The sequence below is a fragment of the Camelina sativa genome, chromosome 11, assembly GCF_000633955.1.
Source record: "Camelina sativa cultivar DH55 chromosome 11, Cs, whole genome shotgun sequence".
NCBI classification, from domain to species: Eukaryota; Viridiplantae; Streptophyta; class Magnoliopsida; order Brassicales; family Brassicaceae; genus Camelina; species Camelina sativa.
This window is the reverse complement of record NC_025695.1, coordinates 7,874,631-7,902,524: the sequence shown is the minus strand read 5'-3', so window position 1 is coordinate 7,902,524 and position 27,894 is coordinate 7,874,631. Positions and strand designations below refer to the sequence as shown.

The following is a 27,894-nucleotide window of genomic DNA, read 5'->3' as shown; positions in this document are numbered from 1 at the left end:
TTTTAACCATTTCCTGGTTTGTCAAAAAGGCAATGCTTTATACACCTTTAAAATAATCCTGCAATGTGAAAGAATTGACATGTAGCTCATCAAAACGATTTGAAGAAGAGCAAACAAGTTTCATCATATTCAGATCTGAAGCAGTCACCATAAAAAGAGGTATATCCTAAACGATCTAAGCTTTTATGCATTAATCTTATAAAGTCCAGATTAACCAGTGATTATCTTGTTAAACCATCATAGTCATAGTCATGAAAACAAGTCTAATAACACAAAAAACCCCAAATCTAAGAAGGAAACAGCCCCAACAAGTAGAAATTGAGGGAATCACAATTTTTAACGTCATGAAGAAGAAATAAAACAATTCGAAACGAATCCAAAACCATGAGATGATGATGATAAACAAACAATCATGAGGATCGAAACCTGAATCTAGTCGCGAAATGAAACACACAAAAGTGATTTTTTAGAGAAACAACGCTTATGAGAAGAAGAAAATAAAAAGGCGATCCAGCGAGGTTTTAGATTCCAAATCGTTCGGATTCAGATACAACAAACAACAAACTCAAGAGTTCATCTCGTTATATAAAGTTGGTAATTCAGCTCACGGATCTATCAGCTAGCGATGATGGATTCACAGCGAATTTGATTTAATTAGTTTGCTTCATTTCTCAATCTCTTAATTTTAAAATTTTCCAATTGCGATTTTCCCGGAAAAAATACACACACGAGATTAATCACGAGGAAGACGACCGACCGAGAAATCGTAGAAAAAGGAGAAAAAGTTGTAATAAAGCCTTACGCCACTGCGGATGAAGAGCCTTCCTTGCGGCGGCTCCGGCGGTTGAAACTGACGATGGTTGCGGTGGTAAACTCGGAAAATAAAAACTCTTTATTATTATTATTGGTAACACAAAAGTGAAAGAGAGAGAGAGAGAGAGAGAGAAAAAAAGGCAGACACGATTCTTTTCTATAAGCAGAATGAGAATATTTGCAAAAAGATTTAAATATGGAGTATAAATGATCTAACACAGACACACAGTTGTAAAAGGAGTGATAAAAATAAAAACTGCTTATTACATTCACTTTCACACGTTGTCCTATAGTGGAGCATGTGTCCATTATGCGCTGTATCCTACGCCGTCGTTTTATGCACTTAATAATACTATTAGCTTGGTTTTGGTTCGTCTTTGGGTTTTGATCCGGTTAAGTCGTTTTTAAAAAAAAAATATATCAAGTTACCAATACCACCAATCAAAAGGAGGAGACATGATTCACATGAACGCACCCACAATAAAACTCTGATTTGTGATAAACAGTAACAACTAGTCCTGGGCATTTTAACCGAATCTGAAACCCGAACCCGAATCCGATCCGAAGTGAACAGTTCAGTTCGGGTTCGGATAGGGTAAAATATCCGATCGGATTTGATTTTTCATAAGATCGGATATCCGATCGGGTTCGGGTAATACCCGATATCCGAACCAAACTCAAAGATACCCGAAGATAATAGAAACCCATAAATGATAAATCCCTAACCCCTTTTCTTTTCTTTGTTTTTATCGATTTCAAACTTATTATAGCCTGTTCGACTACCCAACTTCAAAATCGAAGGTACTTTTTGCTTTTACCCAATAAAATCAGAGATTAATCTCATTTGTTCAAGCTGAAAACCCTAAATCCTTTAGCCTCATCCCCTCCTTCTGCGACTTCACGACGGAAATCACAGGTTTGTTTTTGATCTCCTTTGGGTTTTTTTATCGTCTTCTGAAACTGAAACTACATCGATGTTTAGAAATTAGAATCTTAAGTCTATATGTGTCATTTACTTTCTCTTAAGTCTTCTCTGCAATTTCTATATGTGTAGAGAAAAACACAAGGTTTTGCATTTTTATTGTTAGTGATAATAATAAGATCATATTCGATTTGAGAATCTGATATTGCTTTGATGTTATATGTTTCATCTTGTTTAATGTATAGACTTAGTTTGAATCTTAAAACTCCATTGTAATGATTATACTTGTCTTAATTTGATTGTTATATGGGAAACTATCTACTATCGCTGACTTAGTAACTTTGCTATCTCTGTTAATATGATATGCAGATGGGTTCGTCATCACCAGTGAACGAAAATTATACCGATGATGATTTAAACGATGAAGAAGAAATGATGACACCGAGAGCAAGAGGAAAAAGGAAACAAACTCATGGAAGTGGATCTGGTGGTGGCACTAATGCTGAGCAAAACAAGACACCAAGGACACTAGCACCAAGGTCTGGTGTATGGACCCATTTCACAAGATTAGCAGGCAGCCGTAACAGGTGTAAGTGTAACTATTGTGGAAAGGAATTAGGATGTGCGATGAAATCAGGGACAAAGAACTTGTGGAATCATCTCAAAATATGTAAGGTCTACAAGGCATGGAAAGAAGGTCAAGATGCTACAGGAGGACATCAGGTGATTAATAAGGAAGGAAATATCCAGTATGCAAAGGTTCCTGAGCATGTTTTCAGAGAAGCACTTAATCAAATGTTGGTGATAGGAGAGTTGCCATTGTCTTTTGTAGAAGGAGTGGCATTAAAAAATTTTTGCGATAAGGTTAGTAACTTAGTCTTTTCTTATGTGCATGATTTAAAACATGTTTCTTATACAGTTGATCTAATCAATCTTATCTATTTGTTACGGCTTTAATCAGTCTTTTCTTATATGTAATTCATTTAGGTTAACCTCTATAAACCGCATTCAAGAAGGACAGCAAAAAGAGACATTGTGAAAATGTATTTGGAGAGGAAAGCTACTCTGAGGCAATGGTTTTTGGCTAATAAGCAAAGAGTCTCACTTACCACTGATATATGGGTTTCTTCGGTAACATGTACTTTTTTTTTAAACTAAAATTCTGATCTTAGCTTTTTATTCTTAATAACCTATACTTACTGTTATTTTTTATTCTTATAGGTTCAAGTTACATGGTTATCACAACACACTACATTGACAAACACTAGCGATTGAAGAAGCTAATCATTGAATTTAAGAATGTGATAGATCACAAAGGTACGACGATTGCAAACACACTTATAGAATGTCTTGTTGAATGGGGGATAGAGAAGGTGTTCAGTGTCACTGTTGACAATGCAACTGCTAATAGCAATGCTCTGAGTCAGTTTCAATGTAGTTTCTCTGAGATATCAAAGGATTATCTGGTTATGGATGGAGATTTCATGCATCTTAGGTGCGCTGGTCATATTATAAACTTGATAGTGAAGGATGGATTGACTGAAATCGATGCTAGTGTGGCTGCAGTCCGTAATGGTATCTCATATGTCAGGTCAGGACCAAATAGAAGAAAGGCATTTCAGCAAAGAGTCGAAAATGGTAGGTTCTCAAAGGGTAGTATGCCACTAGATGTGCAAACAAGGTGGAATTCTACGTATTTGATGCTGACAAGGGCAATTAAGTTTAAAGGAGCATTTGATAAAATGAAGTTTGAGGATAAGCTTTACAATGATCACTTCTTGGAGTATGAGAATGGCGTAAAAAGGATTGGACCTCCTCAAACCTTAGATTGGCTTAAAATTGAGAGGTTAGTTAAGCTTCTTAATGTTTTCTATAAGGCTACATTGGTAGTATCCGCCTCCACTACTATGAATGCACATCAATGTTATGGCGAGATAGTTAACATTGTTGTGAAGCTTCAGTTACTTTGTGCTAGTGGGGATGGGTTGAAGAACATTAACAAGATGTTGATTATTGTTAGTGTTTTTGATCCAAGAAAGAAGATGCAGTTTGCAAGTTTGTGTTTTGAGGAGTTGTATGGGGTAGATACTGTAGAAGCTGGGGCAATGAAAGATTCAGTTAAGGCTATAATGCGTGATATGTATAAAGAGTACAGTGAAAGATATGCTGAAGCAACAGCATCTGCGGAACAAACTCAGTCTCACTGCTCATCTCAGAGTATTCGAGAGAGACATCAAGACTTATTTGACTCGGTCGATGATGACTTTGATGGATACAACCCGATGGAGCAGAAGTATGATACATTGCTTAGAACTATTGGAGTTAGAGATACTAATGAACTAGATACGTATCTGAGAGAAGAAGTTGAGAATCCAGATTTGATGATGGGTGTTGAGTATGATATACTCTCTTGGTGGAAGGTCAATAGTGCAAGGTACCCTGTTTTATCTCAGATGGCTAAAGATTTATTTGCAATGTAAGTGTCATCTGTTGCTTCTAAAAGTGCTTTTAGCAATAGTGGAAAGATAATAGATCCCTACAAAAGTTGTCTTACACACTACATGGTGGATGTTCTCATGTGTACTGAACAGTGGTTAAAACAAGACATAAAGTTTGAAGAGAAGGTGCTTACAAATGCTCAAATTCTTGCAGAAGTTGAGTTTGAAGATGAGCTTCAAAGAGGTCACTTTCTTATCTCTATATGCCATGTTAAGTACTTACTTACAAGTTACAGTTTGTAATGTTGGTTTGTTTATTTTCAGAGTTTGAATGTGAAGAAGAAGACTCTTGAGCATGTGACATGGCAGAAGAAGAAGAGGATTAGAAGACTGGTTTACTTGTTTAATCTACTTGTTTCTCTCTTTTAAACTTTATCTACTTGTTTCTCTCTTTTAAACTTCAGAATTTAGACTTGCATTCTCTTTGAATCTCTAAACTCTTTAAGACTTTCAATTCTGATTTTCAATCTTTATGTTGTTCTACTTTCATTTCTAATCATTCTTGTTGTTTTTTGATATTTAAGTTATTTGTTGTTTCAGGTATTTTGGTATGAGTTCAGGTTTTTTATAAATATTTCGGGTATTTTTATCAATTTCGGATACAAATACTCGAAATCCATCGGATATCCGAAATTCAGTTCGGATTTCGGGTGTATCCGAAATTACCCGAACCCGACCCGATTCTACAAAATACCCGATCGGATTTTATTTTTATATATCCAAAGATCCGAAAATTCGAAGATCCGAACCCGATCGGGTTCGGGTACCCGAACCCCCAGGGCTAGTAACAACACATTGATCATGTTATATGATTTTCTGGTTACTCTTTTTTGCTCTCTTTTTCAGGTATAGTTACGGTTACTCACTGGTGAGCTCTTTTGTACACAAGTAAAGGACACTCACACAAGTAACCGTGTGTGGGCGACAACAAAACCAAAACCAAAAGTAAAACACAAACACAAAGCGTTTTTAGTTAGTTAGGGAGATCTTGTTTGCATAGAGGACAACACGATATGATACGAAGCCATTGATCTACACATTTGAGGTGAAACCTATGCGCACATGGCAGCTTTCTCACTTCTTCTCTATCTTTGTACTTTGCCAAACATATGCAGCATTCCTGCAATTAATGTAACCCCGGGTGGTTCAACTTTTGATATCAAGAAATGTTACTTTCAGTTTTAGAGGTAAAAAAACAACAACAATCCATTGATTTCTGACTATTTCAGGTTAGAGATCTTTACCGGATCGTTGTTTGCTTGAGTAGAATCAGAAGTTTCATCAATGAGTTTGTATTTCCAACTGGGGAGACTAGATATTTGGTCATCTGACGCTCCTTTGTCAGAAGATGCAATGTTCATGTTGTAGCCGAGGAAGCTACTAATGAGAGGCACAACACAACAGAGCAGGAGGAAGAGAAGAAACGGGAAAGAGTAGCAGAGAGCGTTCCAAGCGAGCAAGGAGATGCAGAGGACATGAAGGATTGGAGCATAGTGGAACGAACCGAACCGAGAATCAAACACCCATACATTACCTATCACAAACCATATCGCAAAGAAAAGCTCCAACGATGTCCTGCATCTGTTCATCAAATGCGAGCACCTAAATAACATACACACAGAATATGTCATTTGCTTAGAGATCTTTTGCATTCCAAGTTTTATGATAAAATGTTCAATTTTGCTAGTAACCTGGTCTCTTCTCTGCTCCTATGTTGCTGCTCAATATCGCCAAAGCCAAATGCGTTTCCTTGGCTAGTGTCATGTTGACGATACCGACCGTATAACAGCATAAGATTGAGAAGACATCCGACGTTGTAACCGGTGATCCATAGCCTCATCGGCCAAACAGGTCTCTCTTTCTTAGACAAAGCTAGTGTGAATGTTATCACAGTGATCTGTACAAGTAAAGCGATGAGCTCTGATATCATCCAAGTGACAGAATTGAAAGGATTGGTGCCAAGATCAGATCTTGATGCGTTCTGGTAATGAAACACCCTTCTCAAGAAAAAGAACCACCTTGCTCTAGATACCCTCATAGCCAGTCTCATTAGAAAGGAAGAAGAGGGGGAGCTCTCGGGAGCCATACGAGTGTTATCATCTTCATGTGGCGTGGAATCGAGGAGAGAAGATGAGGAGACAGTGATGGAGTTAATGGCTGATAATTGTAACTGAGAGGAATAACGGTTACTCATGTCAGAATCAGAGAGATGTTGATGGATTGTTTTGATTTCTCTTGAGAAACTGAGCAAGAAGAGAAGAAGAACAGAGTAAAAGCTGGAAAAAAAACCCAGATAAGAAGAAGAGATGAAGAAGAAGAAGAGAGGAAGGTGTAGTGATAATGTCAGAGAAGGTGAAGTTGGGTGTGAGATGGCGACGAAGAAGCAACCAAAAAAAGAACGGATTTTTTTTTTTTTTTTGCTTAGGTTTGAAGAATGCAGAAGCAGAGAAGGAGGAGAAGATGACCGTTGGCCTATAAAAAAACCTAACAACCTTAGTTTTTGTCTTTGATTCGACAGCAACCGCTGCTTTTAACCATTCTCTCGTTCTTTTAGTTACAAAACAACAACAACTCTCCCTCTTTCCCTCTCTCCCTCAACGCAAGGCTGGCCACGAAATCAATTACTTGTTGTGGTCGGGTCGGTTAAACAGGCATCCAAATTTTTTCAGGGTCCCGCCTTGGGCCCAGCCAATTCGGGTTGCGGCTTTCCTAATCTCCTTTTTAACTCCACCGGGTAAAACGATACGGATATTTGACTCAGTGAGTTTGTGATCGAGTCAAAGGTGAGCGTTGGAGCTTAGGTGTGAGCAGGCCTGACTGAGTAAGAGATCTCCGAGAATGCTTGCATCAAGCTAGTCCTCCACTACAACTTCCTTCTTTTTGCAACCTCTGGAGATCTCTCTCGTCATGATTTTGAAGGTTTGAAAACCCAACTATATGAAGCTTTAGGATCTGATTGACGTGTACATTGAATTGCAAATAGAAAGATGATTAATTTGGATCTTGATTGCTTGGAATTGATAGGTAGGGAAGTAACTTCCAGCAGCTGTTTGTGGAGCGTAAAGGGTCTCTTAGGATTTCAATTAGAAAAGATAGAAACTTTTAGCATTTGTTTTGCATTTTGCTTGAATTTGAAACAATACACTGATGACTTCAGGTAAGAGACTCTTTTTTGTTGCTTTTGATGAATCAGATAAGAGGAGCATTATTTAGCTCTGTGGTGGGGTGTGCTATTTCCTCCGTGCTCTCTACTGTGAATATTGTTTTATCAGATTTGCTTGGAGAATGATCAGAGCAAGATGGAGGCAGTAAGCTACTCTTAAAAGGAGCCATCAGCTAATATTGTTTTATCAGATTTGCTTTTCATCAGAGAAAATAGATGGACCTCGCAGACTTTGATGATCATCTTCGCCATGTCACCAAGTAAGCGTGATGCATAAATCCGTAAAGCTACACCTTTAATGTACAAGATGGTAGTATCTCATTTCTACTCACTGTTATTCTCTAATTTAATTGCAGGGACTGGCTGAACCCTGCATTCCTCAGCTGTAGAACTGTCAGGCGATGTACCTATGCGCTTCAGTCTTCATCATTATCATCCACGGTTAGCTTTTGGAGACTCTCTTTTTTTGAGCTATAGAGTCTGTGTTAAAAAAGTGTTTTCCAGATTCACGATAGAGCAAAAGTGCTCAAAGTACTATACTTTTTTTGTACATCTTGAGACACTGTGGTTAAAATTTACAAGTATGATGAAACTTCTTCTTGTGATCCATTTTCTTAGATCCCTAAACTATGATCTTTGGCTGTTCTTTTATCTTGCAAGATGTATGTTTAATAAACCAGGGTCATTTAAATTCGAAATCATTTTTTACATCGTCACTTAAACTCACAAAGTCGTTACACAATATTATTGTCGCTACCAAACCATTTGGCAGTAGTTGTCCCTCACCTGCAGGTCTAAGAAAGTCCAGAAAATGTTCAACTGCTGCAAGGTTTTAGAACACCGGGCAGCCATTAACTACGATCCCTTTCGCTGTCGGGCAATTTGCCAAAGGGCAATGGTCTGTGTTCTCACTCCCCCACCAATCAGGTAAGCTTATGTCATTGTTTTGCAACACAAAGTAAATCAACACACCCATAATCGCAGTGCCTGCATCAAGAGCTGCAGAGAGGATGTAGTTATGCCTTGCCCACCATCCCTTATATCTCCTGAAGATATAGTAGTTGAACACGACCCCGACAACGAACCACGACCAGTAGTTCACAGCCTTGGCCATTGGCATCATATTAGTCGCTGAGAAGATCAAGGGAATATGAATCTTCTGTATCCACTTCTTCTCCGGGAATTTCCTTGCAAAGAACCAGACCGGGACAGGAGCAAGAAAGCCAATGAGGAAGAACCAGTTCATTCCCGGGTAAATGCCTTTACTTGTGAACATCCTTGCAGGGCCAATGATTCCCCAAATGATTGACGCGTTATAGAACACTTCATCCCCGGGGCAAGTCCACGGACTACTCTTTGGGAGCTTATCTATGTTACAGATGTTCTCGACTGAAGAAAGCAGCCACCATGTGGTCCCGAAGGAGACAGTTGAAGCAACAATAGTCGCAACTAGTTGAACGAGGAACATAGATCTCGGTGGAATCTTCATGTAGTGGCCAAGTTTGAAGTCTCCGACAAAGTACAAGGCTTGAGACATACTCACAGAACCATAAGTCTTAAAAGCCACATTGGCAAGTGGCTTTCCCGGATACAAGAACCCGATGATCAGTTCCGATATAACATTAAGACCCATTTCCTGGTTTGTGGTCGCTAAGATAACTCCGATAGGCAAAGTGAAGGTAAAGGCGATGGCACAAGCGAGTAAAAATCCCCACCATGGAAGCTGAAGCTGTTTGCCAAATCCCTCACATGCGTAAAGAGCTACAACAAAGGAAACAGCGAGAACCGCGACAAACCACCATTGAGGTACTTCTTTATAATTCTTCTTCATCAGTCTTGTATGCACATCTCCAAACTTGTCCTTTGTTGCCAATGTTGCCTTCTTCCACATCCCCCAGATAAACCTTCATGAAAACAACCACAACAACAACGATAAAAGAATTTTCATTTAAATTGATACATTGATCTATATTTTGAGATGCAGAGCAGAGNCTTGTAAACATCCTTGCAGGGCCAATGATTCCCCAAATGATTGACGCGTTATAGAACACTTCATCCCCGGGGCAAGTCCACGTACTACTCTTTGGGAGCTTATCTATGTTACAGATGTTCTCGACTGAAGAAAGCAGCCACCATGTGGTCCCGAAGGAGACAGTTGAAGCAACAACAGTCGCAACTAGTTGAACGAGGAACATAGATCTCGGTGGAATCTTCATGTAGTGGCCAAGTTTGAAGTCTCCGACAAAGTACAAGGCTTGAGACATACTCACAGAACCATAAGTCTTAAAAGCCACATTGGCAAGTGGCTTTCCCGGATACAAGAACCCGATGATCAGTTCCGATATAACATTAAGACCCATTTCCTGGTTTGTGGTCGCTAAGATAACTCCGATAGGCAAAGTGAAGGTAAAGGCGATGGCACAAGCGAGTAAAAATCCCCACCATGGAAGCTGAAGCTGTTTGCCAAATCCCTCACATGCGTAAAGAGCTACAACAAAGGAAACAGCGAGAACCGCGACAAACCACCATTGAGGTACTTCTTTATAATTCTTCTTCATCAGTCTTGTATGCACATCTCCAAACTTGTCCTTTGTTGCCAATGTTGCCTTCTTCCACATCCCCCAGATAAACCTTCATGAAAACAACCACAACAACAACGATAAAAGAATTTTCATTTAAATTGATACATTGATCTATATTTTGAGATGCAGAGCAGAGAAAAAAAGAAGGATTCTAACTTTCCGTCAAAGAGGGCGACGTGAGAAATGGTTGCGGTTAGAGTACCGAAGCTGAGTCCATAGATCAGAGCAAACAGAATGCTAAGGTAAAGCTTGCTATAGTTTTCGTAAGCAGGAAGATCGATATCGAATGCCTTCTGGTTGAGGATACGAGTGGTGTTGTAACGCTGACCAGTGTGATCAAATGTGTGAGAGGTATAGAAAGGAAACTTCTTTGCCTCGTAAGTGTTGCTCCAGTAGAAGATAGGAAAAATGATGTAGAAGAAGATGACAAATCCGCCAAAGCAATTGGCTATAGCAAAGAACGGTACAGCTAAAGGACTGCCTAAGAAACCTGCAACCGTGGACCAATCAAGACCAAATGAGCCAATGCCAAGACCGTGCAGACCTGAACCAATCTGTTGAGCTGTCACAGATCGGCTCCATATCCAGCAGACGAAGGAGAGGGAGGAGATGGAAGGGAAAAGATAGCCAGGGACTATGTAGTAAGTGAAGCTCACGAAGAAGACTATTAAGAAGAATCTAAGCCTCGTTTGTTTGCCTTCACGCTTCTCCTCCTTCTCATGTAAGGCTCTAATCCATACAATTTGACATACAAAGATTAAAGCAAACAAATTTTATACTATCGTGAAACTTACAAATGTGAATGTTTTAAAAGGAGAAAAAAAACACAAACCTAAAGAGAGAGACTTGAACCAGATTTGCAGGCCACCACATGTAAGGTGAGTCCACTAGGAATTTCCTGAACATACCAGCCCATCCATATCCCAACAACTATATGATAAAAAATAAAATAAAAATGTTACTGCACGTTACAAAAAGTTTATTTAATTTTAGACTTATGTATATACATGCATATACCTGAGTGGTTTGCAGAAGCAACATGGCGGCTGTGGGATTAAGATCCCGGTGGTAAAATGCTTTAACGATGGTAATGATGCTGGTCGCATAAACTCCTCCGGCTCCGGTATTAGCGAATATAGTGATCAATACATGTTCCTTCATGTTGAATGGTCCAGGGTTCAACGAACCGAACCAAATTGTACCGAGTAACCGGAATTTCCTTGTTGGTAGAGTCGTGGCCATGAGCTTTCCTAGAGGGAGAGTGACGATCTGAGCCACGACTGAAGATACCATCAGCTCGTTCGAACGGTAACCGAAGAAATTGTTCACGAACGCGAGTACCACGCACGATAACATTCCTAAGAACCATGTTCGGAACGTCAAGACAGGCAGAGATGGATCGTCGGTTATCGGCACGGTTAACCGGACTTCTTCTATTGGACTGTCGTTTTCATCCTCCTCTTCTTCTTCATCTGCACCGTCACAGATGGTTTAATCACAACCAATCAAAAATTACGTAAAAGACATTAATCGTTAGAATTCGAATTGTGTTTTAGGATATGAATATCCAGAATTTATACAAATCAAGTATGTATCAGTTAGGTGCTTAGGTTCTGACATAACGGTAAAAGAAAAAAAAAAGAATCAAACCATAGCAAACCAAGTTTGATGAGAACAGAACCGAGAGTTCATTTACCCGCTATGACGATCTTGGACTCAAACGTGTTGTCCGGAGGCTTGGATACTTGGAGAGAGCCTACCATTTTCTATTTTCCTCCAAAAGTAGACGTCGGCTCGATGGGGTGAGAATGACCAGAGAGAGTCCTAGATAACTTGCCGGAGAATTAATGTTCTTGTAAGACACTTGTGTAAATGACCTGACACTAGTAAAAGAAGTTTTCTCTGTTTTAGTAAAGATGTTTAAGAGGATGTAGTATTAGATCAAAATGCTAGGGAGTATTTTCTGTAATTTGTAGTGTGAAGAGTCTAATAATTCTCAAAGAATTTATCTACACTTTATAAATTCGACAATTCACTTATAACTTAGAAAAAACTTTCAACTTGGGGGTAAAAAGTAAAATCTTGATTTCGAGTATGAAGGTAGGATTTTGCTTTTACTATCTTGTTGAAACAGAACAGATACTTTAACTAGCTAAAAGAATAAACAGATACTAAATATAGCAACTGTTAGCATGAAATCACTTACAGATACAGTCTATTAGTATAGCAATTTGTAGTATGTACAGTCTATATTGCTTTTCTTTTGTTTTTTTTTCCTTTCCTTATTCACTCTATTGCCTTAATTTGAAAGAAACAAAAGTCACTTCCACGGACTTCTGTATACAAGAATAAATAACTTATCAAACATACTTTACATACTTTTTTCATTCAAAATAAAGATGGGTAGGAGGATATATAGAAAGAGAGAGAGAGAGTAAATTATAAAACAAATAGAGCATTCCAATAATGATAACTAAAGTAACGGATGTTGATTAAATTTCATACAAATAACTAGTAACAGACAATTTGGTGATGTAAGAGTTGCAATTTAATTGGCGATCACATTCAGCAGCTAAAAACAAAATATTTTAGCGATAGTAACAAAGTCTTACTCTTATACATGTAATAATTGGTTCGTGTTCGGTGGGAATAATGCTGTCTAATGAAGCACCGCTTAATACAACTCCCCGAATTTGACTTGGACTCTTTTGTTTTGTACGTAGGACGCGCGTCAGAACAAATTAGAGGTACTGTTTCGGTCTTGTAGTCTAGTCACAATTGTAATATTGCGTTTGTTTTGATTTTCCAATCTGTATCGTTGTTTCCATTATCAACCTGTTATACAATATGAATGCATGTTTACACTTTTGTTCAAGTTTCTGTTTCTAGCCACTATGGATACACTGTCTTATTCAGTCTGTTCCATGTCAATGTCTATGACATTTTAGGTTGTATATTTGTAATCAATCAATCACCTGTAAACTTTTATCCCAAACAAATAGAAAAAACAAAACATGCAAATGATAAATTTTATATTATACGATTTAACAATTTTCTTATAATTTTTTATGCTTGGAATCTAAAATTTACCAAAGAAAATTAGCATTCAGCGTTCAGAATTTGAGTATAGAAAATTACGTGATTTCAATTTTTATTATATCAACTTTAATTACTCATGCATGGGTGTACGTACAAATACTTTGTTTAGTGAGTTTCAGGTCTGGCGAGCTTCAGGTTTACCTCTGAATATTATTCTTATGCCAACAAATTCTCTAGAGGATAAGATGGAGGCTATTCTATCTGGTTTTATTGCACCAAGTGATCATCTCCTACATCAATCGGCTATTCGAATCCTTTGGAAATTATGGACGAGTCGAAACTATCTAGTCTTTCAGTAGAAGAGTTATTCATGGTTTTCAACACTGGTTAAAGCAAGGTAGGATGCTGAGAAATGGATACAAGCACAAGAGTATATTCAAAGTTTGAGCTGTGAGATAGTTACTCTAGGTCCTATAAATAGGACTGCAACAACTACCACGAGATAGCAACAACCTCGATAGGTTGGATAAAATGCAATTATAATGGCTCTTACAATACGGTTACAAGACAATCAAAGGCAGGATGGATTTTGAAGAATGAAAGAGGAGTATTCATTGATGCAGGACAAGCTATTGGAATTATGACTACATCTCCTTTAGATAGTGAACTACAAGCTCTCCTCATCGCAATGCAACACAGTTGGTGTAAAGGTTTCCGGAAAATAATTTTTGAAGGAGATTGCAAAAGCATTTCAGAGATTCTCAATGGCAAAACTCTTAACTTCGGGTGCTACAACTGGATAAAGGAAATCAACTATTGGAAAACCAGATTTGAAGAAGTTGACTTCACTTGGACACCAAGACAAAACAACCGACCAGCTGATTTATTAGCAAAATTTTTTTTACCAGATAATAGTTCTTATAATGTCTATTCATGTATTCTTACTTTTCTTCTGCATGATCTAAGATGTAATAACTACTAAGTTTTCGTAATAAAGAAACCGTTAAAAAAAAGAAATATTTTGTTTAGTGAGTTAAAATATATTTCTAGGACTCGATGATTAATATTAGTATTAAATAGATCAAAGAAAAATTATAAAATTAGCTCTTCATTAGATCAAAGATCATCTGTTCAATATGATAATTATCTTCTATACTTCTAATGTTCTGTACACACCAATTCTAATTCTATAGTTACTTTTTGAGAGGTTGAACAATATTTTGACACATATACGTAAGTAGTACTGACATTTATGATTTGGTTTATTAATCATCAATTTAGTGATTCTTTAGAAATCTACAAGCTAAGTAGTACTCACATATATATAACACACTCAAATCATTAATTTCCAACACACAAAGTGGTGTTGTAAAGCAGACACGGGTAAATTAATTAACACAAAGTATTGGGCTACCAAATTACTAGTAAATTCGAGTACGGCCCATTAGTTAGCTTCAGTCAGCCCATTAACGTTGTTCAGTCTCCGGGTAAGTTAGTTAGTTTCCTCGACTACTCTACCCTCCATCTTCATCTTCTACCTCTGCACTTCTGCTAAAACCCTCGCCGCGTTAAACCCTAAGTTGTAATATAAACTTATTCCATGGCTGCTCTGACGCGTAACAAGAAGAATAGGACAAATTCACAGACTCCTCCACTGAATAAGCGGACCAAGTCGTCTCCATTGAAGAAGGCGGCGAAATCTCAGAAGCCTCCGTTGAAGAAGCAGAGGAGATGTATTCCGGAGGAGAAGCCTGTAATTGCTACAGATGAGGAGGAAGAAGAGGAAATTGAACAGTCCAATCAAGGAGATGAAGGGTCTGAATCAGGTTCTGACTTTTTCTCAGATGGTGATGGAGAAGACGTAAATGATGATGGTGGTGCTGACGACTTGCTTTTTGGTAGCGATGATGAGGAGGGAACTTTGGGTTCTGACTCTGATGAGTCCGATATTGAGATCAAATCTAGAGCTATTGATAAAAAACGTAAAAAGGAGGAAAAAGATGCAAAAGATGAATTCACAATGAACATTAAGGAACAGCCTGATGAGTTTCAGCTACCAACCAAAAAGGTGACATTCTTCTTGGTTGCTCTGTTATGATTTTGTTCATTTTCTTGCTCTCTTAGAAAATGATACAAATCAAATTTACTAGTTTTCTAATCTTTGCTATTGCTCCACATTGTTTAGGAGCTTGAAGCAGAGGCACGTGGGGCACCAGATCTTCCTAGCTTACAAATAAGGATTAGAGAGAGTGAGTAACATTTGTTCAAGTCTTATTCCTTGGGAGGTTCTTCGTATCTCCTAAGGAATCATCCTCTCGGTTGTTAGTTTAATTGTACTAATATATGTTTCAGTTGTTAGAGTGCTGTCGAATTTTAAGGATTTGAGGCCAGATGGAGCCAAGAGGACAGATTATGTTGACCAGCTTAAAGCTGATCTTTGTTCTTATTATGGCTATAATGAGTTTCTTATTGGAACTTTGATTGAGGTTATTCCCTAGTCTCTGACTTTTCTCTTTACGCTCGCTTTGGTCTAAAAGTTATGTGGGAATTCTGTTACTTATATATATTATGTTCTCTTTTGACAGATGTTTCCTGTTGTTGAACTCATGGAACTAATTGAAGCTTTTGAAAAGAAAAGGCCTACATCTATACGTACTAACACTCTTAAGGTGAAGTTTGTTTTGCTTTGGAGTGTACAGAAATAAGTGTTCTTTGACTGTTGAGGTAGATAATTTATGTTGACTTTTGTTTTGGTTAAGACTCGGAGACGGGATCTGGCTGATGTACTTTTGAACAGAGGAGTTAATCTAGACCCATTAAGCAAGTGGTCAAAAGAAGTAGCATTTGCAGATTGTCTTCCATTTCCATTTAATTTGTGTAAACATTTTTGTGGACCATCTGTAGTTAATCCTGGCATTATATTTTGTAGGTTGGACTTATCGTTTATGATTCACAAGTTCCGATTGGTGCAACTCCTGAATATTTGGCTGGTTTCTATATGGTAATTGATTTTTGGATGTTTTGTTACGTACAGCTCACACTTTTATGTGTATTCTTAATTGTTTACTAAGTATGTTCTTGGTACATATTCAGTTGCAAAGTGCTAGTTCCTTCTTGCCGGTGATGGCCCTTGCTCCTCAAGAAAAAGAGCGAGTTGTGGACATGGCGTAAGTAATTATATTTACAGAAATGCACTATATTTGTGTCTTAGATAACCATATGATGACAAGCATTACCATAGGTTGATATTTAAGTGTTGCTAATGATACATATCATACTATCATGTGTTATAGATCATGTGCTATTGATGCAAAGTGTTGTCAAAACGAAAAAGCCAATTGATTGTCCCGTGATGTGAGACATATGCAACTAGTTGTATATTGTGGTATCCATAACAAGTTTTTACTACTGCAGTGCGGCCCCTGGTGGTAAAACAACTTATGTTGCTGCACTAATGAAGAATACAGGTATGCATTCATTGGTTCCTGGTTCCTTGTTCCTCCAGCTCCACAGTTATAGTCAGTTATCCTAATGCTATAATGATTATATAACCAGGCATAATATATGCGAACGAGATGAAAGTACCTAGGCTAAAGTCACTTTGTGCCAATCTGCATCGCATGGGAGTGACAAATACTATAGTTTGTAACTATGACGGAAGAGAGGTTAGCTTCTTGAACCTTTCTATTGACAGTACATGCTTGAGGATGTTAAATTTTGCAAATTGGTTGTAAATCATCAGCTCAACCAAATTAAAAATTACTGGCAAAACTGTAATTGCATCAAGTAACTAATTCTAAAAGACAGTTTCTCTGTTATTCCCTTGCATTTTTTGTTTATCTTATCTTTTTTTGCCTTTCAGCTATCCAAGGTTTTAGGTCAGAACTCGGTTGATAGAGTATTGCTGGATGCTCCTTGCAGTGGAACTGGAGTAAGAAATTTTGGACCCGACCCTCTTATAGTCTTTTAAATGAATTTTCTGTTCATAGTTTGATATCGACTTCTACATAATGCAGGTTATATCAAAAGATGAATCGGTTAAAACTTCCAAAAGTGCTGATGACATAAATAAATTTGCTCATTTACAAAAGGTATGTTGTTGTCTTGAACAAAGTAAACTAAAAACATTCTCTACATCGAAGACAAATATATAAAGTTGAAAAATAGCATGAACGCTTCTTATACCCTCTCATTGCGAAAATATCAAGAAGGATGCATGTGGTTTGTAATGCTAACTTACATTTTTATTTTTTTGTTCATAGCAACTTATACTTAGTGCGATTGATTTGGTAGACGCCAATTCCAAAACTGGTGGATATATTGTTTATTCAACATGCTCCATTATGATTCCCGAGGTTGGTTAACCATACGTTTTCTGTTCCACTTTTGTTTTTTCAGTCATCTTTCATGTTTCGTCACTATTTTATTTGTACACAAATTATGCAGAACGAAGCTGTTATCGATTATGCCCTTAAAAAGAGGGATGCTAAAGTCGTTCCATGTGGACTTGATTTTGGCCAACCAGGGTAATATACAATTTTATCTGCATAGGAAATTTCATGATTCGTCTTCTGAACACATGCTTTGCTGCATGTCATCAGATTTAGTAGTTTTAGAGAACAGCGGTTCCATCCTTCTGTAGAGAAGACTAGACGTTTCTATCCTCACGTACACAACATGGACGGATTCTTTGTTGCAAAGGTATGTATACTTTGGTTATAGCCTATGAATTGTTTCCCTGCGAGAGATCCAACCATTTGATGCGGATGGACGAAAATATGTCTTATGATATATCAATAGTAATTTAAATGATTAGGTATTTTACTCTTCATTTTTGGTTCTGCAGCTGAAGAAGATGAGCAATGCAATGCAGCCTACAGAAACTGATAAGCCAGTTGAAACAATGAGGCAAGCGCAGGTGTCGTCTAGCGATGATGATGAAGAGGCTGAGGCCATTGAGGATTTGAAGAAACCTTCTGTTGCAAATGGGCAACCCAAGCGAGAGAGTAACACAAAAGAATACAAGAACAGACAAAAATTTCCAAGGTCAAAGGAGACTCACAAAGGCAGAAGGAATACACGCATAAAAAGCGAAAGTGGTAGTGGTACTGTGGAAGAACCAAGGAAGCAAAAGAAAAAGAGATCACAATGGAAGAATGAAATTGCTCAAGCTAGGTAAAAAATCATTCACTGTTTCCTTGACAGATAAAAGAGAATAAGTAAATTGTTGTATCATACGTCCATTTGTTCATAATGTTTGAATATGTTACAGGGAAGAGAAAAGAAATGCCATGAGAGAGAATGCTAAGGAGAGGCCAAAGCACAGAAAATAAGATTGGGTTCGGAATGCATCTTGGATAACAGACTCAAAGAGGGAGAATCTTTCGGTGTTATAGTCATGATGAAGGACACAAGAAAGGAGAGGCTTCATTGGCTGAGGGTAAGGTTACCGTTGCAGTATACAACAATGGCTTTGTAATGTTTGACTAGTTACTAAGTAAACACCAAAACAGCTAGAAACCATGGGAAAGTTAGAGTGACACTCACATGGATAAGTTTTGTATTTAATCTCATAACATTACATTTTGCGTGAAGCCTGTTTCTTTTGTTGTTGTTTTTTTCTTTGTTTTCATTGTGGAGCTGTAAATTAATTGAAGGGGGAGGCCTTAAAATGGCAAAGTGTTTGAAAGGCTATGAATTTTTCGGATCAGTGCCACCTCGTCAAATGATATTTGGAGGGTGGGGGCCATGATGCCACAACATAAAGATAGAATTTATCTGATGAAAAATTAAGGGAATTGGGAGTAAGTGAGCTGCTACTGTTAGGGAGGGATGTGAAGGTTTTCTGAAGTGGGACTTTTGTGTTTGGAGAAACATGACAATCACCCAATCAATATCTTCATCCATCATTGTCAGAATTATCTCTCTGTTGGGGACCTTTACATTTACTTCTCTCACACTAATCTTCTTGTTTCTATTTTTAGCTTTTCAGCACATATTATATACCGCTTGCACAAACACTCACATGCATTATATATATATTATCGTATAATTTGCTGTTATGTACTTTATATAAATTAAGATTTGGATATTCCAAAATCCGGTAAAGAGTATTAAAAAAGAGATTCCTTTGCAGGACCCGACCAAAAGATACATCTTTTAAAAAGCAATTAGTTAATCTACCATTCTTGGTTCTTGCTACATAACAAATTGGTAAAGTAATTTGAGGACTATAGTATTACTGATGTCGATTCAGACAAGAACAAAGAGTTAACTACTAGTAATTAATGAAATAATCAGTCTCAAAAAAACCATTGAAAATACAGCTCTCTATGCATCGGAAATAATCATCATTATTATTATTGCAAATTACAAGGCATGAGGCATCCTTGAAAGCTTTGACCTTTTTTTTTTTTTTTCTTAATCGAAAGCTTTGTCTAATTGTGTCTTCCAGTTGTGAGAAAAAAGCCCTAAAAAAAGTTGAAAACTTTAGTTTTGACCACCTCTTTTCATGGTTAAGTCCCAACTCTCAATTCTCTCACTCTCTGATTCATTTCTCTCTCTCTCTATCTTCGTTTCCATGGAAGGAAGGTGATGAGTTCATCAATCTCTATCTCTCTTTAGTCTTTACTGATACATGATGATGGAAAAGTCATCTCCTTCCTTTTTTGGCATATCATCATCCCTTTTCTTCTTTCTTTGCCTAACTCCTCAACCTCAAAGATCTTTCTCTCCCAAAGCTCTTCTTAATTAAAGGTAACGATTTTGTGAATATTTCTCCTCTGTTTATGTTCTTCATTTTCTTATTTTTTTTTTTTCTGTTTCTGTGGGTCTGCATAGATCCAGAAGAGCTTTGCTTGATTGTTCTTACATTTCTGAGATCTGTTTAAAAGGTCAAGACTTTGCATGAAATCTGTGAGTAGGGTTTATGCTAATTTGTTGGTAATTGGAGAGTCAGAGAGTCTGAATTGTGTATCCCTGATGTAGAAATGGTGGATTACTTTTGAGTTGAGTAAGTGTCTGTTTGTTTTACTCAATTACTTGGGAGCTCGAGATCCGTAACTTGCTTCTTTCCACCTGCTTTCTATATAGAAACTATAATTTTCAATCTTAATTTGATCTTGTGATTCCAACATGAATCCCTTGGTTATCATTGAGCTCTGAGTTTATCTTCTATTTTTAAAAATAGCAACTTTTTAGGGCTTTTGTGTTTATCTGCTCAGCTCTGTCATCTGTGGTAAAGGATGCGATTTCAAGTCTTCATAAATGAGAAAGTTCGAGTCTCTTGATTACGGGGAGAAAGTAATAAGAGTTATTGTTTGTATTTTTTATAAAAGAGCTCAACTTTATGTAATCTGTATCTGTTGTGTTTTCTGGTTATTTTTATTCTATTGGTAGTCTTCCTCTATATAAGACCCAATGGTATAACTGTTTTTGTTTTGCGAGTTTTCTTTTGAGATTTAAGTAACGGACCACCATGTTTTGTTCAATGCAGAGCTCTGGTCACTATCTGACGGGATCGGCGGTGTGACAGCACGATAACTGAAGTTAAGAGCAGTTTCTTGAAATCTTGGGTGTAAAGTAGTTAGGTTCCGTTCATGGCCTCAAAGTCTGGTGCTGGAGTTCTCCCAGAAAATGATAAGCAAACCTCGGAAGCATCATTTTCCAATTCCAGTCAAAGTGTCTCAGTCAGCACATTGGCAGATCAAGTATCTTCGACTTTGTCTTTTGCTCCAAGCAGTAACAGTAAAACTGGTGGTGAAGTTAAACTTAGTGAGCAGTCTGGTCCTGCTCAGAGCGGAAAGAGTAACACATATAGACCAAGCACAAGTAGTGATATCAGTGATGAGAGCACATGTAGCAGCTTAAGTAACAACAACAAGCCTCACAAAGCGAATGACGTTAGATGGGAAGCAATACAAGCTGTCCGAACGAAACATGGTATTTTGGGTTTAAACCATTTTAGGCTCTTGAAGAGGTTAGGGTGTGGGGACATCGGAACTGTTCATCTTGCTGAGTTGCACGGAACACGGTGTTATTTTGCAATGAAGGTTATGGACAAAGGGGCTTTGGCTAGTCGTAAAAAGCTTCTTAGAGCTCAGACCGAGAGGGAGATATTGCAATGTCTTGACCACCCTTTTCTCCCAACTTTGTATAGTCATTTTGAGACTGATAAGTTCTCATGTTTGGTTATGGAGTTCTGTCCTGGAGGTGACTTGCATACCCTTCGACAAAGACAGCCCGGGAAGCGATTCTCGGAACAAGCAGCAAAGTAGGAGTTTTTTTGAACCAGAATCAATTTAGTGCTGTGTCCTTGATCCCTCTTTTGTGATAAATCATATTGGTTTTTTACTTTTTTTACTTTTCTTCCAGGTTTTATGTAGCGGAAGTACTTCTTGCAATGGAATATCTTCATATGCTTGGGATCATTTACCGCGATCTTAAGCCAGAGAATGTTCTTGTGAGAGAAGATGGACATGTTATGCTTTCTGACTTCGACCTCTCTTTGAGGTGTACTGTCAGCCCCACAGTGGTTAGATCAACTGCTCTCGTGTCTGAAGGGCAAAGGAGCTCAGGTTATTGTGCCCAGCCCGCTTGCGTCCAACAGCCATCTTGCATTTCCGCTCCTACAACATGCTTTTCTCCGCGATTTTTCTCAAGTAAATCCAAGAAAGACAAGAAGATGAAAAATGAAACTGGAAACCAGGTTAGTCCATTGCCTGAGCTCATTGCTGAGCCTACAAGTGCTCGTTCAATGTCATTTGTTGGCACACATGAGTACTTAGCTCCTGAGATCATCAAAGGTGAAGGGCATGGGAGTGCAGTTGATTGGTGGACTTTTGGAATCTTTCTGTACGAGCTATTGTTTGGTAAAACCCCGTTTAAGGGGTCTGGAAACCGAGCAACACTCTTTAATGTTGTGGGTCAGCCTCTGCGTTTCCCTGAATCTCCGGTAGTCAGTTTTGCTGCTAGGGATTTGATTAGGAGTCTGCTTGTGAAGGAGCCTCAGCATAGATTAGCGTATAAGCGTGGTGCAACTGAGATGAAGCAACATCCTTTCTTCGAAGGAGTGAATTGGGCATTGGTTCGATGCGCTAGCCCACCAGAGATACCGAAACCCGTTGATCTTGAGAGTGCTCCTGCTACTCCAGCAGCAGCCACATCTACCAGTGTCAAGACTGACCAGAGTTATCTGGAGTTTGATTTCTTTTGAGAACTTTCAGCAAGGAAACTGCCAATAGATTATCAAATTGTTCTCTGCAATCTGCAAACCCGTTTAGTAATTTGAAAATATGATAACTCTTCAATTCTTTGTCGATGCCATTCTTGGATTGGTTTGAGACATGAGTACCCACGGCTTGCATGTTAGTCTTCAGACAAAGACATAGTTACTTTTCCAGTATGGTTCTCTGGTTTCGTTTGGGATGAAAATTGGGTGTAACATCACATAAAGATCGTTTATCATATGGACTTTTTCATATATAGTTGTGGGAGTGTGTTATTTGCAGAAGAAAGTGTTGGGGGGTTTTGTGAAAATGCATCAAAGAAAAACTGTTGGGGTTTTGTGATGTGGCTTTGAGACATCCAACAAAGAAGGTTATCATGGTTAGCTTTAAAACTTCATTCCAATGTTCGAATCAGTCCAAGTCAAAAGACTAATCTTTAAATCTTTAAAGCCGTGGGTACCATTATTCTTCCACCAAAAAGAAACCTCAGCCAATGAAGTCTTTCCTTTATTGTGTCCTTCACCTTCACCATGACCATAACACGGAAAGCTTCTCCCTCTTTGAGTTTGTTATCCAAGTTCCCGAACCTAACCTTATCCTCTGTGCTTTGGCCTCTCCTTCGCATTCTCTCATGGCATTTATTTTCTCTTCCCTGTAACATATACAAACATTAATAACAAATGGGCGTATGATACAACAATTTACATAAGAATGTATTCTCTTTTATCTGTCAAGGGAACAGTGACTGATTTTTTTACCTAGCTTGAGCAATTTCATTCTTCCATGTGATCTCTCTTCTTCTTTTGCTTTCTTGGTTCTTCGACTTCTTCTTTTGCTTTCTTGGTTCTTCGACAGTACCACTTTCGGTTTTTATGCTTTTATTCCTTTTGCCTTTGTGAGTCGGTCTCAGTCTAAAGACTAACGTTTAAAGCTGTGGGTACCATTATCCTATCCTTTGTTTTCACCAATCTAGTCTCTGTCTAAAGACTCTTATGCATCTTTGCCTAAAGACTAAAACAACAAACCGAACACTGATCCATGTCTAGAGATTTCAAGCCATCTGTCAAGGGACCAATGTTCAAATCGGTCTCAGTCTAAAGACTTATGTTTAAAGCCGGTACCATATTTCTTTAACCAACACTGTTTTTTCCCAACCAATATATCTCAGTCTCTGTCACAAAGACTGATGATTTCTATAAGTTACGGGTAAAGTAACAGTTTTGTCCCAATCTCAGTCACACAGACTTGATGATTCTATAACCTGTGGGTAAATGAATACTTTTGTCCTTGATGATTCAGACTGTTTTGTCCCACTCTCAATCACAGAGACTGATATAATTTCTATAAGATGTGGGTAAAGGGATTTTGTTTTTCCAATCTCTGTCACACAGACTTGATGTCATGATTCTATACGTCTTGGCTGACAAAAGGGAGTTTTTTTCCCAATCTTAGTCACAGAGAATAACGATTTCTATAAGCTTTGGGTACCATATTCCTTCCACCAACATTGTTTTCCCCCAACCAATCCCAGTCTCTGTCTAAAAACTGAAACAACAATCCAAACAAGATCCATGTCTAGAGATTTCAAGCCGTGGGTACCATAAGGGATCAATGCTCGAATCGGTCTCAGTATAAAGACTTGATTTCTTCAAGCCGTGGATAACATACCCCAACCAATCACAGTTACAAAGTCTGAAATGTTTTTAACCGTGGGTAAGAAAAGGATTGATTTGTCCTTAATCTCAGTCACAAAGACTGAGATTTCTTTAAGTTGTTAGTAACAAGGTTTTGTCGTTTCCCAATCGATCTCAGTCACAAAGTCTGAGATATTTCCAGGCCGTGGGTAAGAAAAGGTTTTGTCGTTTCCCAATCGATCTCAGTCACAAAGTCTGAGATGTTTCCAGGCCGTGGGTAAGAAAAGGGATTGATTTGTCCCTAACCTCAGTCACAAAGACTGAGATTACTTTAAGCCAGGAATTGATTTCTCTCTAATCTCAGTCACAAAGACTAAGATTTCTTTAAGCCGTTGGTAACAAGGTTGGTAACAATATTTATTTGTGATTTGTCCCTAATCTTAGTCACAAAGACTGAGATTTCTTTAAGCCGTTGGTAACAAAAGGGCAATTTGTCCCTAATCTCAGTCACAAAGACTGAGATTTCTTTAAGCCGTTGGTAACAAGGTTTTGTCGTCTCCCAATCAATCTCAGTCACAAAGTCTGAGATGTTTTTAGGCTGTGGGTAACAAAAGAAGGGATTTTGATTTGTTCCTAATCTCAATCACAAAGACTGAGATTTCTTTAAGCCGGTGATACTAATCTTGTGACTAAGATATCTTTAAGCCGTTGGTACTAATCTCAGTCACAAAGACTGAGATTTCTTTAAGTCGTTGGTACTTATCTCAGTCACAAAGACTGAGATTTCTTTAAGCCGTTGGTACTAATCTCAGTCACAAAGACTGAGATATCTTTAAGCCGTTGGTAAGAAGGTTGTGTCGTCTCCTAATCAATCTCAGTCACAAAGTCTAAGATGTTTTTAGGCTGTGGGTAACAAAAGGGATTGATTTGTCCCTAATCTCAGTCACAAAAACTGAGATTTCTTTAAGCCGTTGGTACTAAGCCGTGGGTAGCAAAAGATCTTCCCTATCTCAGTCACAAAGTCTGAGTTTTTCATAAGCCGTGGGTAGCAAAAGATCTTCCCAATCTCAGTCACAAAGTCTGAGATTTTCATAAGCCGTGGGTAGCAAAAGGGATTCTCTCTTCCCGATCTCAGTCACAAAGTCTGAGATTTTCATAAGCCGTGGGACTGCCTTATCCCAATACTCTCAGTCACAAAGACTGGATGATCTGTATAAGCCGTGGGTACCAAGAGGGACTGTCTTATCCCAATACTCTCAGTCACAAAGACTGGATGATCTGTATAAGCCGTGGGTACCAAGAGGGACTGTCTTATCCCAATACTCTCAGTCACAAAGACTGGATGATCTCTATAAGCCGTGGGTACCAAAAGGGACTGTCTTATCCCAATACTCTCAGTCACAAAGACTGGATGATCTCTTTAAGCCGTGGGTAACTTGATCTTTATGACCATTGAAACTGAAACCGATCCCAAGTAGAGCGTCTGTCTGAAACAATTTACTTATAAGCCATGGGTAAAAGGATCGGTAATTCAGCCTCGGGTCTAAAGACTTAGATAGCATAGAAGCCATCCATTGGGACCAACCTCAGAAGGGACAATATCCCCAAAAGAGAATCTGACATAACACCATTAGTTGAGTGTTTGCCTTATGATCTCTCTTAGGATTTCTATAGAAAACCAAAAACCAAAAACAAAACAAGGAAAGAATAACAAACAAACCACAATCGATCGCAACAATTTCCACGCTTTATCAATTTATCGAAAGCGTTGCAAGAAACGAAAACCAAAACCCTAAAAACACAAATCAGAAGAAAGAAAGAAGTTGAAATACAGAGAAACTTAGAAACGAAGAGTCGCGATTCGTTTGGTTTATATAAATTATCAAAGCAGATTCAAAAACGGAAACGAAACCCTAAAAAAAAAAAAAAATCTTTAAAACAACAACGAAACCCTAATAACAAAAATCAAAAGAAAGAATTGAAATTCACAGAAACTTATAAAGGAAAAGTCGCGATTCGTTACGTTTATGTAAATTATCAAATTCCGATTCGAAAACGGAAACGAAACCCTAAAAAAACAAAATCTTTAGAACAGAAACGAAACCCTAAACAAAATCAAAGAGAAGTTGAAGATTTCTTACAATAAAGCTGTGCAAATCTTCTTCTTCCATCGATCGATCGATCCATCGCGAGAGCAACAGAGAAGAAAAAAAGGAAAAAAGCAAAAATTAGGTCTCTTCTGATCGACTTCGTTCCTTTTATAAACACGGCTACTAACTTATGTCGGTGATATATAAGTACGCTCCTCCTCTACATTGCTAAAAATAAATAAGCACGCTCCTCCGCGTTTTCCCTTTTTCTAGTAGCTATCCTTTTTGCTAATTTCCATTTATTTAGACGGAACAAAAAAGGTGGGCTAAAGGTAGCCTAATTTCATTAATGGGCCGATTGATTACGCATAGTTTTAGCTACTTCTTCTTTTTTCGGAATTATTTAGGAAAAAGGTCAAATACAAAACTTACAATTTAAACGTTAAACAAACAATTACAAGATATTAGTCCTCTTTGCCTGAGCTCATTGCAGAGCCTACAAGGCTACAAGCGCTCGTTCAATGTTTGGCATACATGAGTACTTTAACAATTCCTCCTGAGATCATCAAAGCTGAAGGGCACTGGAGTGCGGTTGATTGGTGCGGTGGACTTTTGGAATCTGCAAACCAATCCGTTTTAGTATTTTGAAAATGTGATGACTCATTTAATTCTTTGGCAATGCCATTCTTGGAAATTTCTGAATCACTCTCGAGACCAAAGAAGGTGAAAGTCCCTAAGCGTTTCTTTCATAAATCTAAACTTAGACTGCGGATAGCTGTTCTAATTTAGAATCATGAAAAGTAGGATAGGAGCACATAAATTACATATTATCAAACAGTTTTTAACATGGATCGTTCTTTCAAAGGGGAAATGTAGTCTGAAAGCTGAAACAAGAACATAATCATCTTAGGGCTAACATATGTCTTCATTACAACTGTTTGTAGCAAGTATAAGCAATAGCCACAGAAGCAGCAGCGCAGACAACAGCAAGTGCAGCATATGTATCTTCTCGCTCCCAGCTCTCTAGCCATGTTGGTATTCCACAAACCTTACGTGTTGAAGATCCTTTCTCACTATTTATTCTAAAGAATGTCTTTTCTGCAACTTTTCTTCCCGGTGTTAGCTTCTCATTCTTGTTTCCACTTTCAAGTTGATTATCTTCTGATGTTTGTTCCAGAGACAACAACATCAGACTTGTGTCGTCTTGACAACATGAAGAGCTGTTCCCATTTTGCTGGCAACAACCGTTAGGTTCTGCAGCTCGCGACTGGCAACACGAAACATCGGCGCTGTGACTTGATGATTCCTGAGACACTTCTTCATTGCTCTGTATCGTATGGACTGCACCATTTAGCTGAACCCGCCCTTCTTGAGTTTTCTTCTGATCTTCTTCTGTTAGACCCATTTCACCCCTAAAAAACCAGACAACGGTTATGTGTTACTGTCTCTACCTATCACCAAAGTTATATGGAAGCAGGCCAAGAAACTCTCTACTTACCTCCATAGCCGGTCTACAATCTCGCCTTTGTTCATGTGCTGCTCCAAGAGAATAGGTACATCTTCTGGCGTCACATACCCATACCTAGACACATGAATGATTCTATCATCAAGTCAAAATCAGGGTATTGAATGATTTGGACATTGCAGAGAACTTCCATGTTCGATCCACATCTTAATTTTTAAGATACCTATTAAAAGAACACTCAAATGCATATTCTTGATCTCCTTATAAAAAATTATTATAAAACCACATGAAAGAAAGAAGTATGTCGCCTCAAACCAGTCAATAAATATGTATTTCGTTACGCACCAGTGTCCTGTGACTTCCCTGTTGATGTTTGATCTGTAGATGATAACATTCCCAGCGTATTTGTGACCACCAATGTGAGAACATGGGCTAACTGACACTTTACCTTGAAGACCATG

General features: G+C 38.1%; 7 protein-coding genes and 1 long non-coding RNA gene across 11 annotated transcripts in view; 4 read left to right on the top strand and 4 right to left on the bottom strand.

Annotated features, from left to right (window-relative positions):
* Positions 1–988, bottom strand: part of LOC104722289 (calcineurin B-like protein 3) — a gene marked incomplete in the record, with an annotated part of 3,048 nt that extends 2,060 nt beyond the window's left edge. The window contains 2 exon segments of the mRNA XM_010440429.2: positions 1–58; positions 803–988.
* On the bottom strand, positions 5,036–6,527 carry LOC104722286 (E3 ubiquitin-protein ligase At4g11680-like). Its single transcript, XM_010440427.1, has 3 exons — positions 5,925–6,527; positions 5,478–5,835; positions 5,036–5,353 (listed from the first exon to the last, which is right to left on the bottom strand). Exons 1-3 carry the CDS (start codon positions 6,425–6,427, stop codon positions 5,207–5,209), a joined length of 1,008 nt encoding a protein of 335 aa, XP_010438729.1. The 5' UTR covers positions 6,428–6,527; the 3' UTR covers positions 5,036–5,206.
* Positions 6,697–8,005, top strand: LOC104722287. The gene is made up of 3 exons (XR_757171.1): positions 6,697–7,152; positions 7,258–7,656; positions 7,753–8,005. It is a non-coding gene; the product is annotated as an uncharacterized LOC104722287 (long non-coding RNA).
* LOC104722288 (oligopeptide transporter 5) lies at positions 8,064–11,972 on the bottom strand. Its single transcript, XM_010440428.2, has 5 exons — positions 11,675–11,972; positions 10,996–11,450; positions 10,811–10,908; positions 10,135–10,707; positions 8,064–9,300 (listed from the first exon to the last, which is right to left on the bottom strand). Exons 1-5 carry the CDS (start codon positions 11,739–11,741, stop codon positions 8,229–8,231), a joined length of 2,265 nt encoding a protein of 754 aa, XP_010438730.1. The 5' UTR covers positions 11,742–11,972; the 3' UTR covers positions 8,064–8,228.
* On the top strand, positions 13,430–13,999 carry LOC109127242. Its single transcript, XM_019231789.1, has 2 exons — positions 13,430–13,447; positions 13,499–13,999. The coding sequence occupies exons 1-2, from the start codon at positions 13,430–13,432 to the stop codon at positions 13,997–13,999; spliced, it is 519 nt and encodes a 172-aa protein (XP_019087334.1).
* On the top strand, positions 14,538–18,696 carry LOC104722284 (25S rRNA (cytosine-C(5))-methyltransferase nop2-like). 3 transcript variants are annotated; one of them, XM_010440425.2, is made up of 16 exons: positions 14,538–15,085; positions 15,203–15,266; positions 15,370–15,503; positions 15,603–15,686; positions 15,777–15,851; positions 15,947–16,018; positions 16,111–16,184; positions 16,432–16,484; positions 16,573–16,682; positions 16,880–16,948; positions 17,034–17,108; positions 17,280–17,372; positions 17,464–17,543; positions 17,619–17,718; positions 17,864–18,192; positions 18,290–18,696. In XM_010440425.2, exons 1-16 carry the CDS (start codon positions 14,618–14,620, stop codon positions 18,348–18,350), a joined length of 1,941 nt encoding a protein of 646 aa, XP_010438727.1. In that variant the 5' UTR covers positions 14,538–14,617; the 3' UTR covers positions 18,351–18,696. The 3 variants fall into 3 exon arrangements, with proteins under 3 accessions (XP_010438727.1, XP_010438726.1, XP_010438728.1); XM_010440424.2 differs by having other exon boundaries at positions 15,777–15,854; XM_010440426.2 differs by lacking the exon at positions 15,777–15,851.
* Positions 19,448–22,336, top strand: LOC104722283 (serine/threonine-protein kinase D6PKL1). The gene is made up of 3 exons (XM_010440423.2): positions 19,448–19,773; positions 20,513–21,289; positions 21,391–22,336. The coding sequence occupies exons 2-3, from the start codon at positions 20,616–20,618 to the stop codon at positions 22,229–22,231; spliced, it is 1,515 nt and encodes a 504-aa protein (XP_010438725.1). The 5' UTR covers positions 19,448–19,773; positions 20,513–20,615; the 3' UTR covers positions 22,232–22,336.
* LOC104722281 overlaps positions 26,768–27,894 on the bottom strand; it is a 9,025-nt gene continuing 7,898 nt past the window's right edge. The window contains exons 4-6 of one of the 2 annotated variants that reach the window (XM_019231521.1): positions 27,779–27,890; positions 27,467–27,550; positions 26,768–27,380 (exon numbers count right to left, since the gene is read on the bottom strand). In XM_019231521.1, coding sequence (XP_019087066.1) covers positions 26,897–27,380; positions 27,467–27,550; positions 27,779–27,890 — 680 coding nt within the window. In that variant the 3' untranslated portion in view covers positions 26,768–26,896. The remainder of the gene's footprint in view (positions 27,381–27,466; positions 27,551–27,778; positions 27,891–27,894) is intronic. The other variant, XM_010440422.2, reaches the window with a different exon arrangement.

What these genes read in the sequence shown, in the direction of transcription:
- LOC104722286 (XM_010440427.1), bottom strand. Translation starts at nt 6,427, where the DNA reads ATGAGTAACCGTTATTCCTCTCAGTTACAATTATCAGCCATTAACTCC. An exon ending in AGGAGCAGAGAAGAGACCAG is followed by an intron (nt 5,836 to 5,924) that starts GTTACTAGCAAA and finishes TATGTTATTTAG; the next exon opens with GTGCTCGCATTTGATGAACA. An exon ending in CTCAAGCAAACAACGATCCG is followed by an intron (nt 5,354 to 5,477) that starts GTAAAGATCTCT and finishes CATTAATTGCAG; the next exon opens with GAATGCTGCATATGTTTGGC.
- LOC104722288 (XM_010440428.2), bottom strand. Translation starts at nt 11,741, where the DNA reads ATGGTAGGCTCTCTCCAAGTATCCAAGCCTCCGGACAACACGTTTGAG. An exon ending in TGCTTCTGCAAACCACTCAG is followed by an intron (nt 10,909 to 10,995) that starts GTATATGCATGT and finishes TTTATCATATAG; the next exon opens with TTGTTGGGATATGGATGGGC. An exon ending in GTTCAAGTCTCTCTCTTTAG is followed by an intron (nt 10,708 to 10,810) that starts GTTTGTGTTTTT and finishes TGTATGGATTAG; the next exon opens with AGCCTTACATGAGAAGGAGG.
- LOC104722284 (XM_010440424.2), top strand. Translation starts at nt 14,618, where the DNA reads ATGGCTGCTCTGACGCGTAACAAGAAGAATAGGACAAATTCACAGACT. An exon ending in TTCAGCTACCAACCAAAAAG is followed by an intron (nt 15,086 to 15,202) that starts GTGACATTCTTC and finishes CACATTGTTTAG; the next exon opens with GAGCTTGAAGCAGAGGCACG. An exon ending in TGCACTAATGAAGAATACAG is followed by an intron (nt 16,485 to 16,572) that starts GTATGCATTCAT and finishes TTATATAACCAG; the next exon opens with GCATAATATATGCGAACGAG.
- LOC104722283 (XM_010440423.2), top strand. Translation starts at nt 20,616, where the DNA reads ATGGCCTCAAAGTCTGGTGCTGGAGTTCTCCCAGAAAATGATAAGCAA. An exon ending in TTCTCGGAACAAGCAGCAAA is followed by an intron (nt 21,290 to 21,390) that starts GTAGGAGTTTTT and finishes CTTTTCTTCCAG; the next exon opens with GTTTTATGTAGCGGAAGTAC.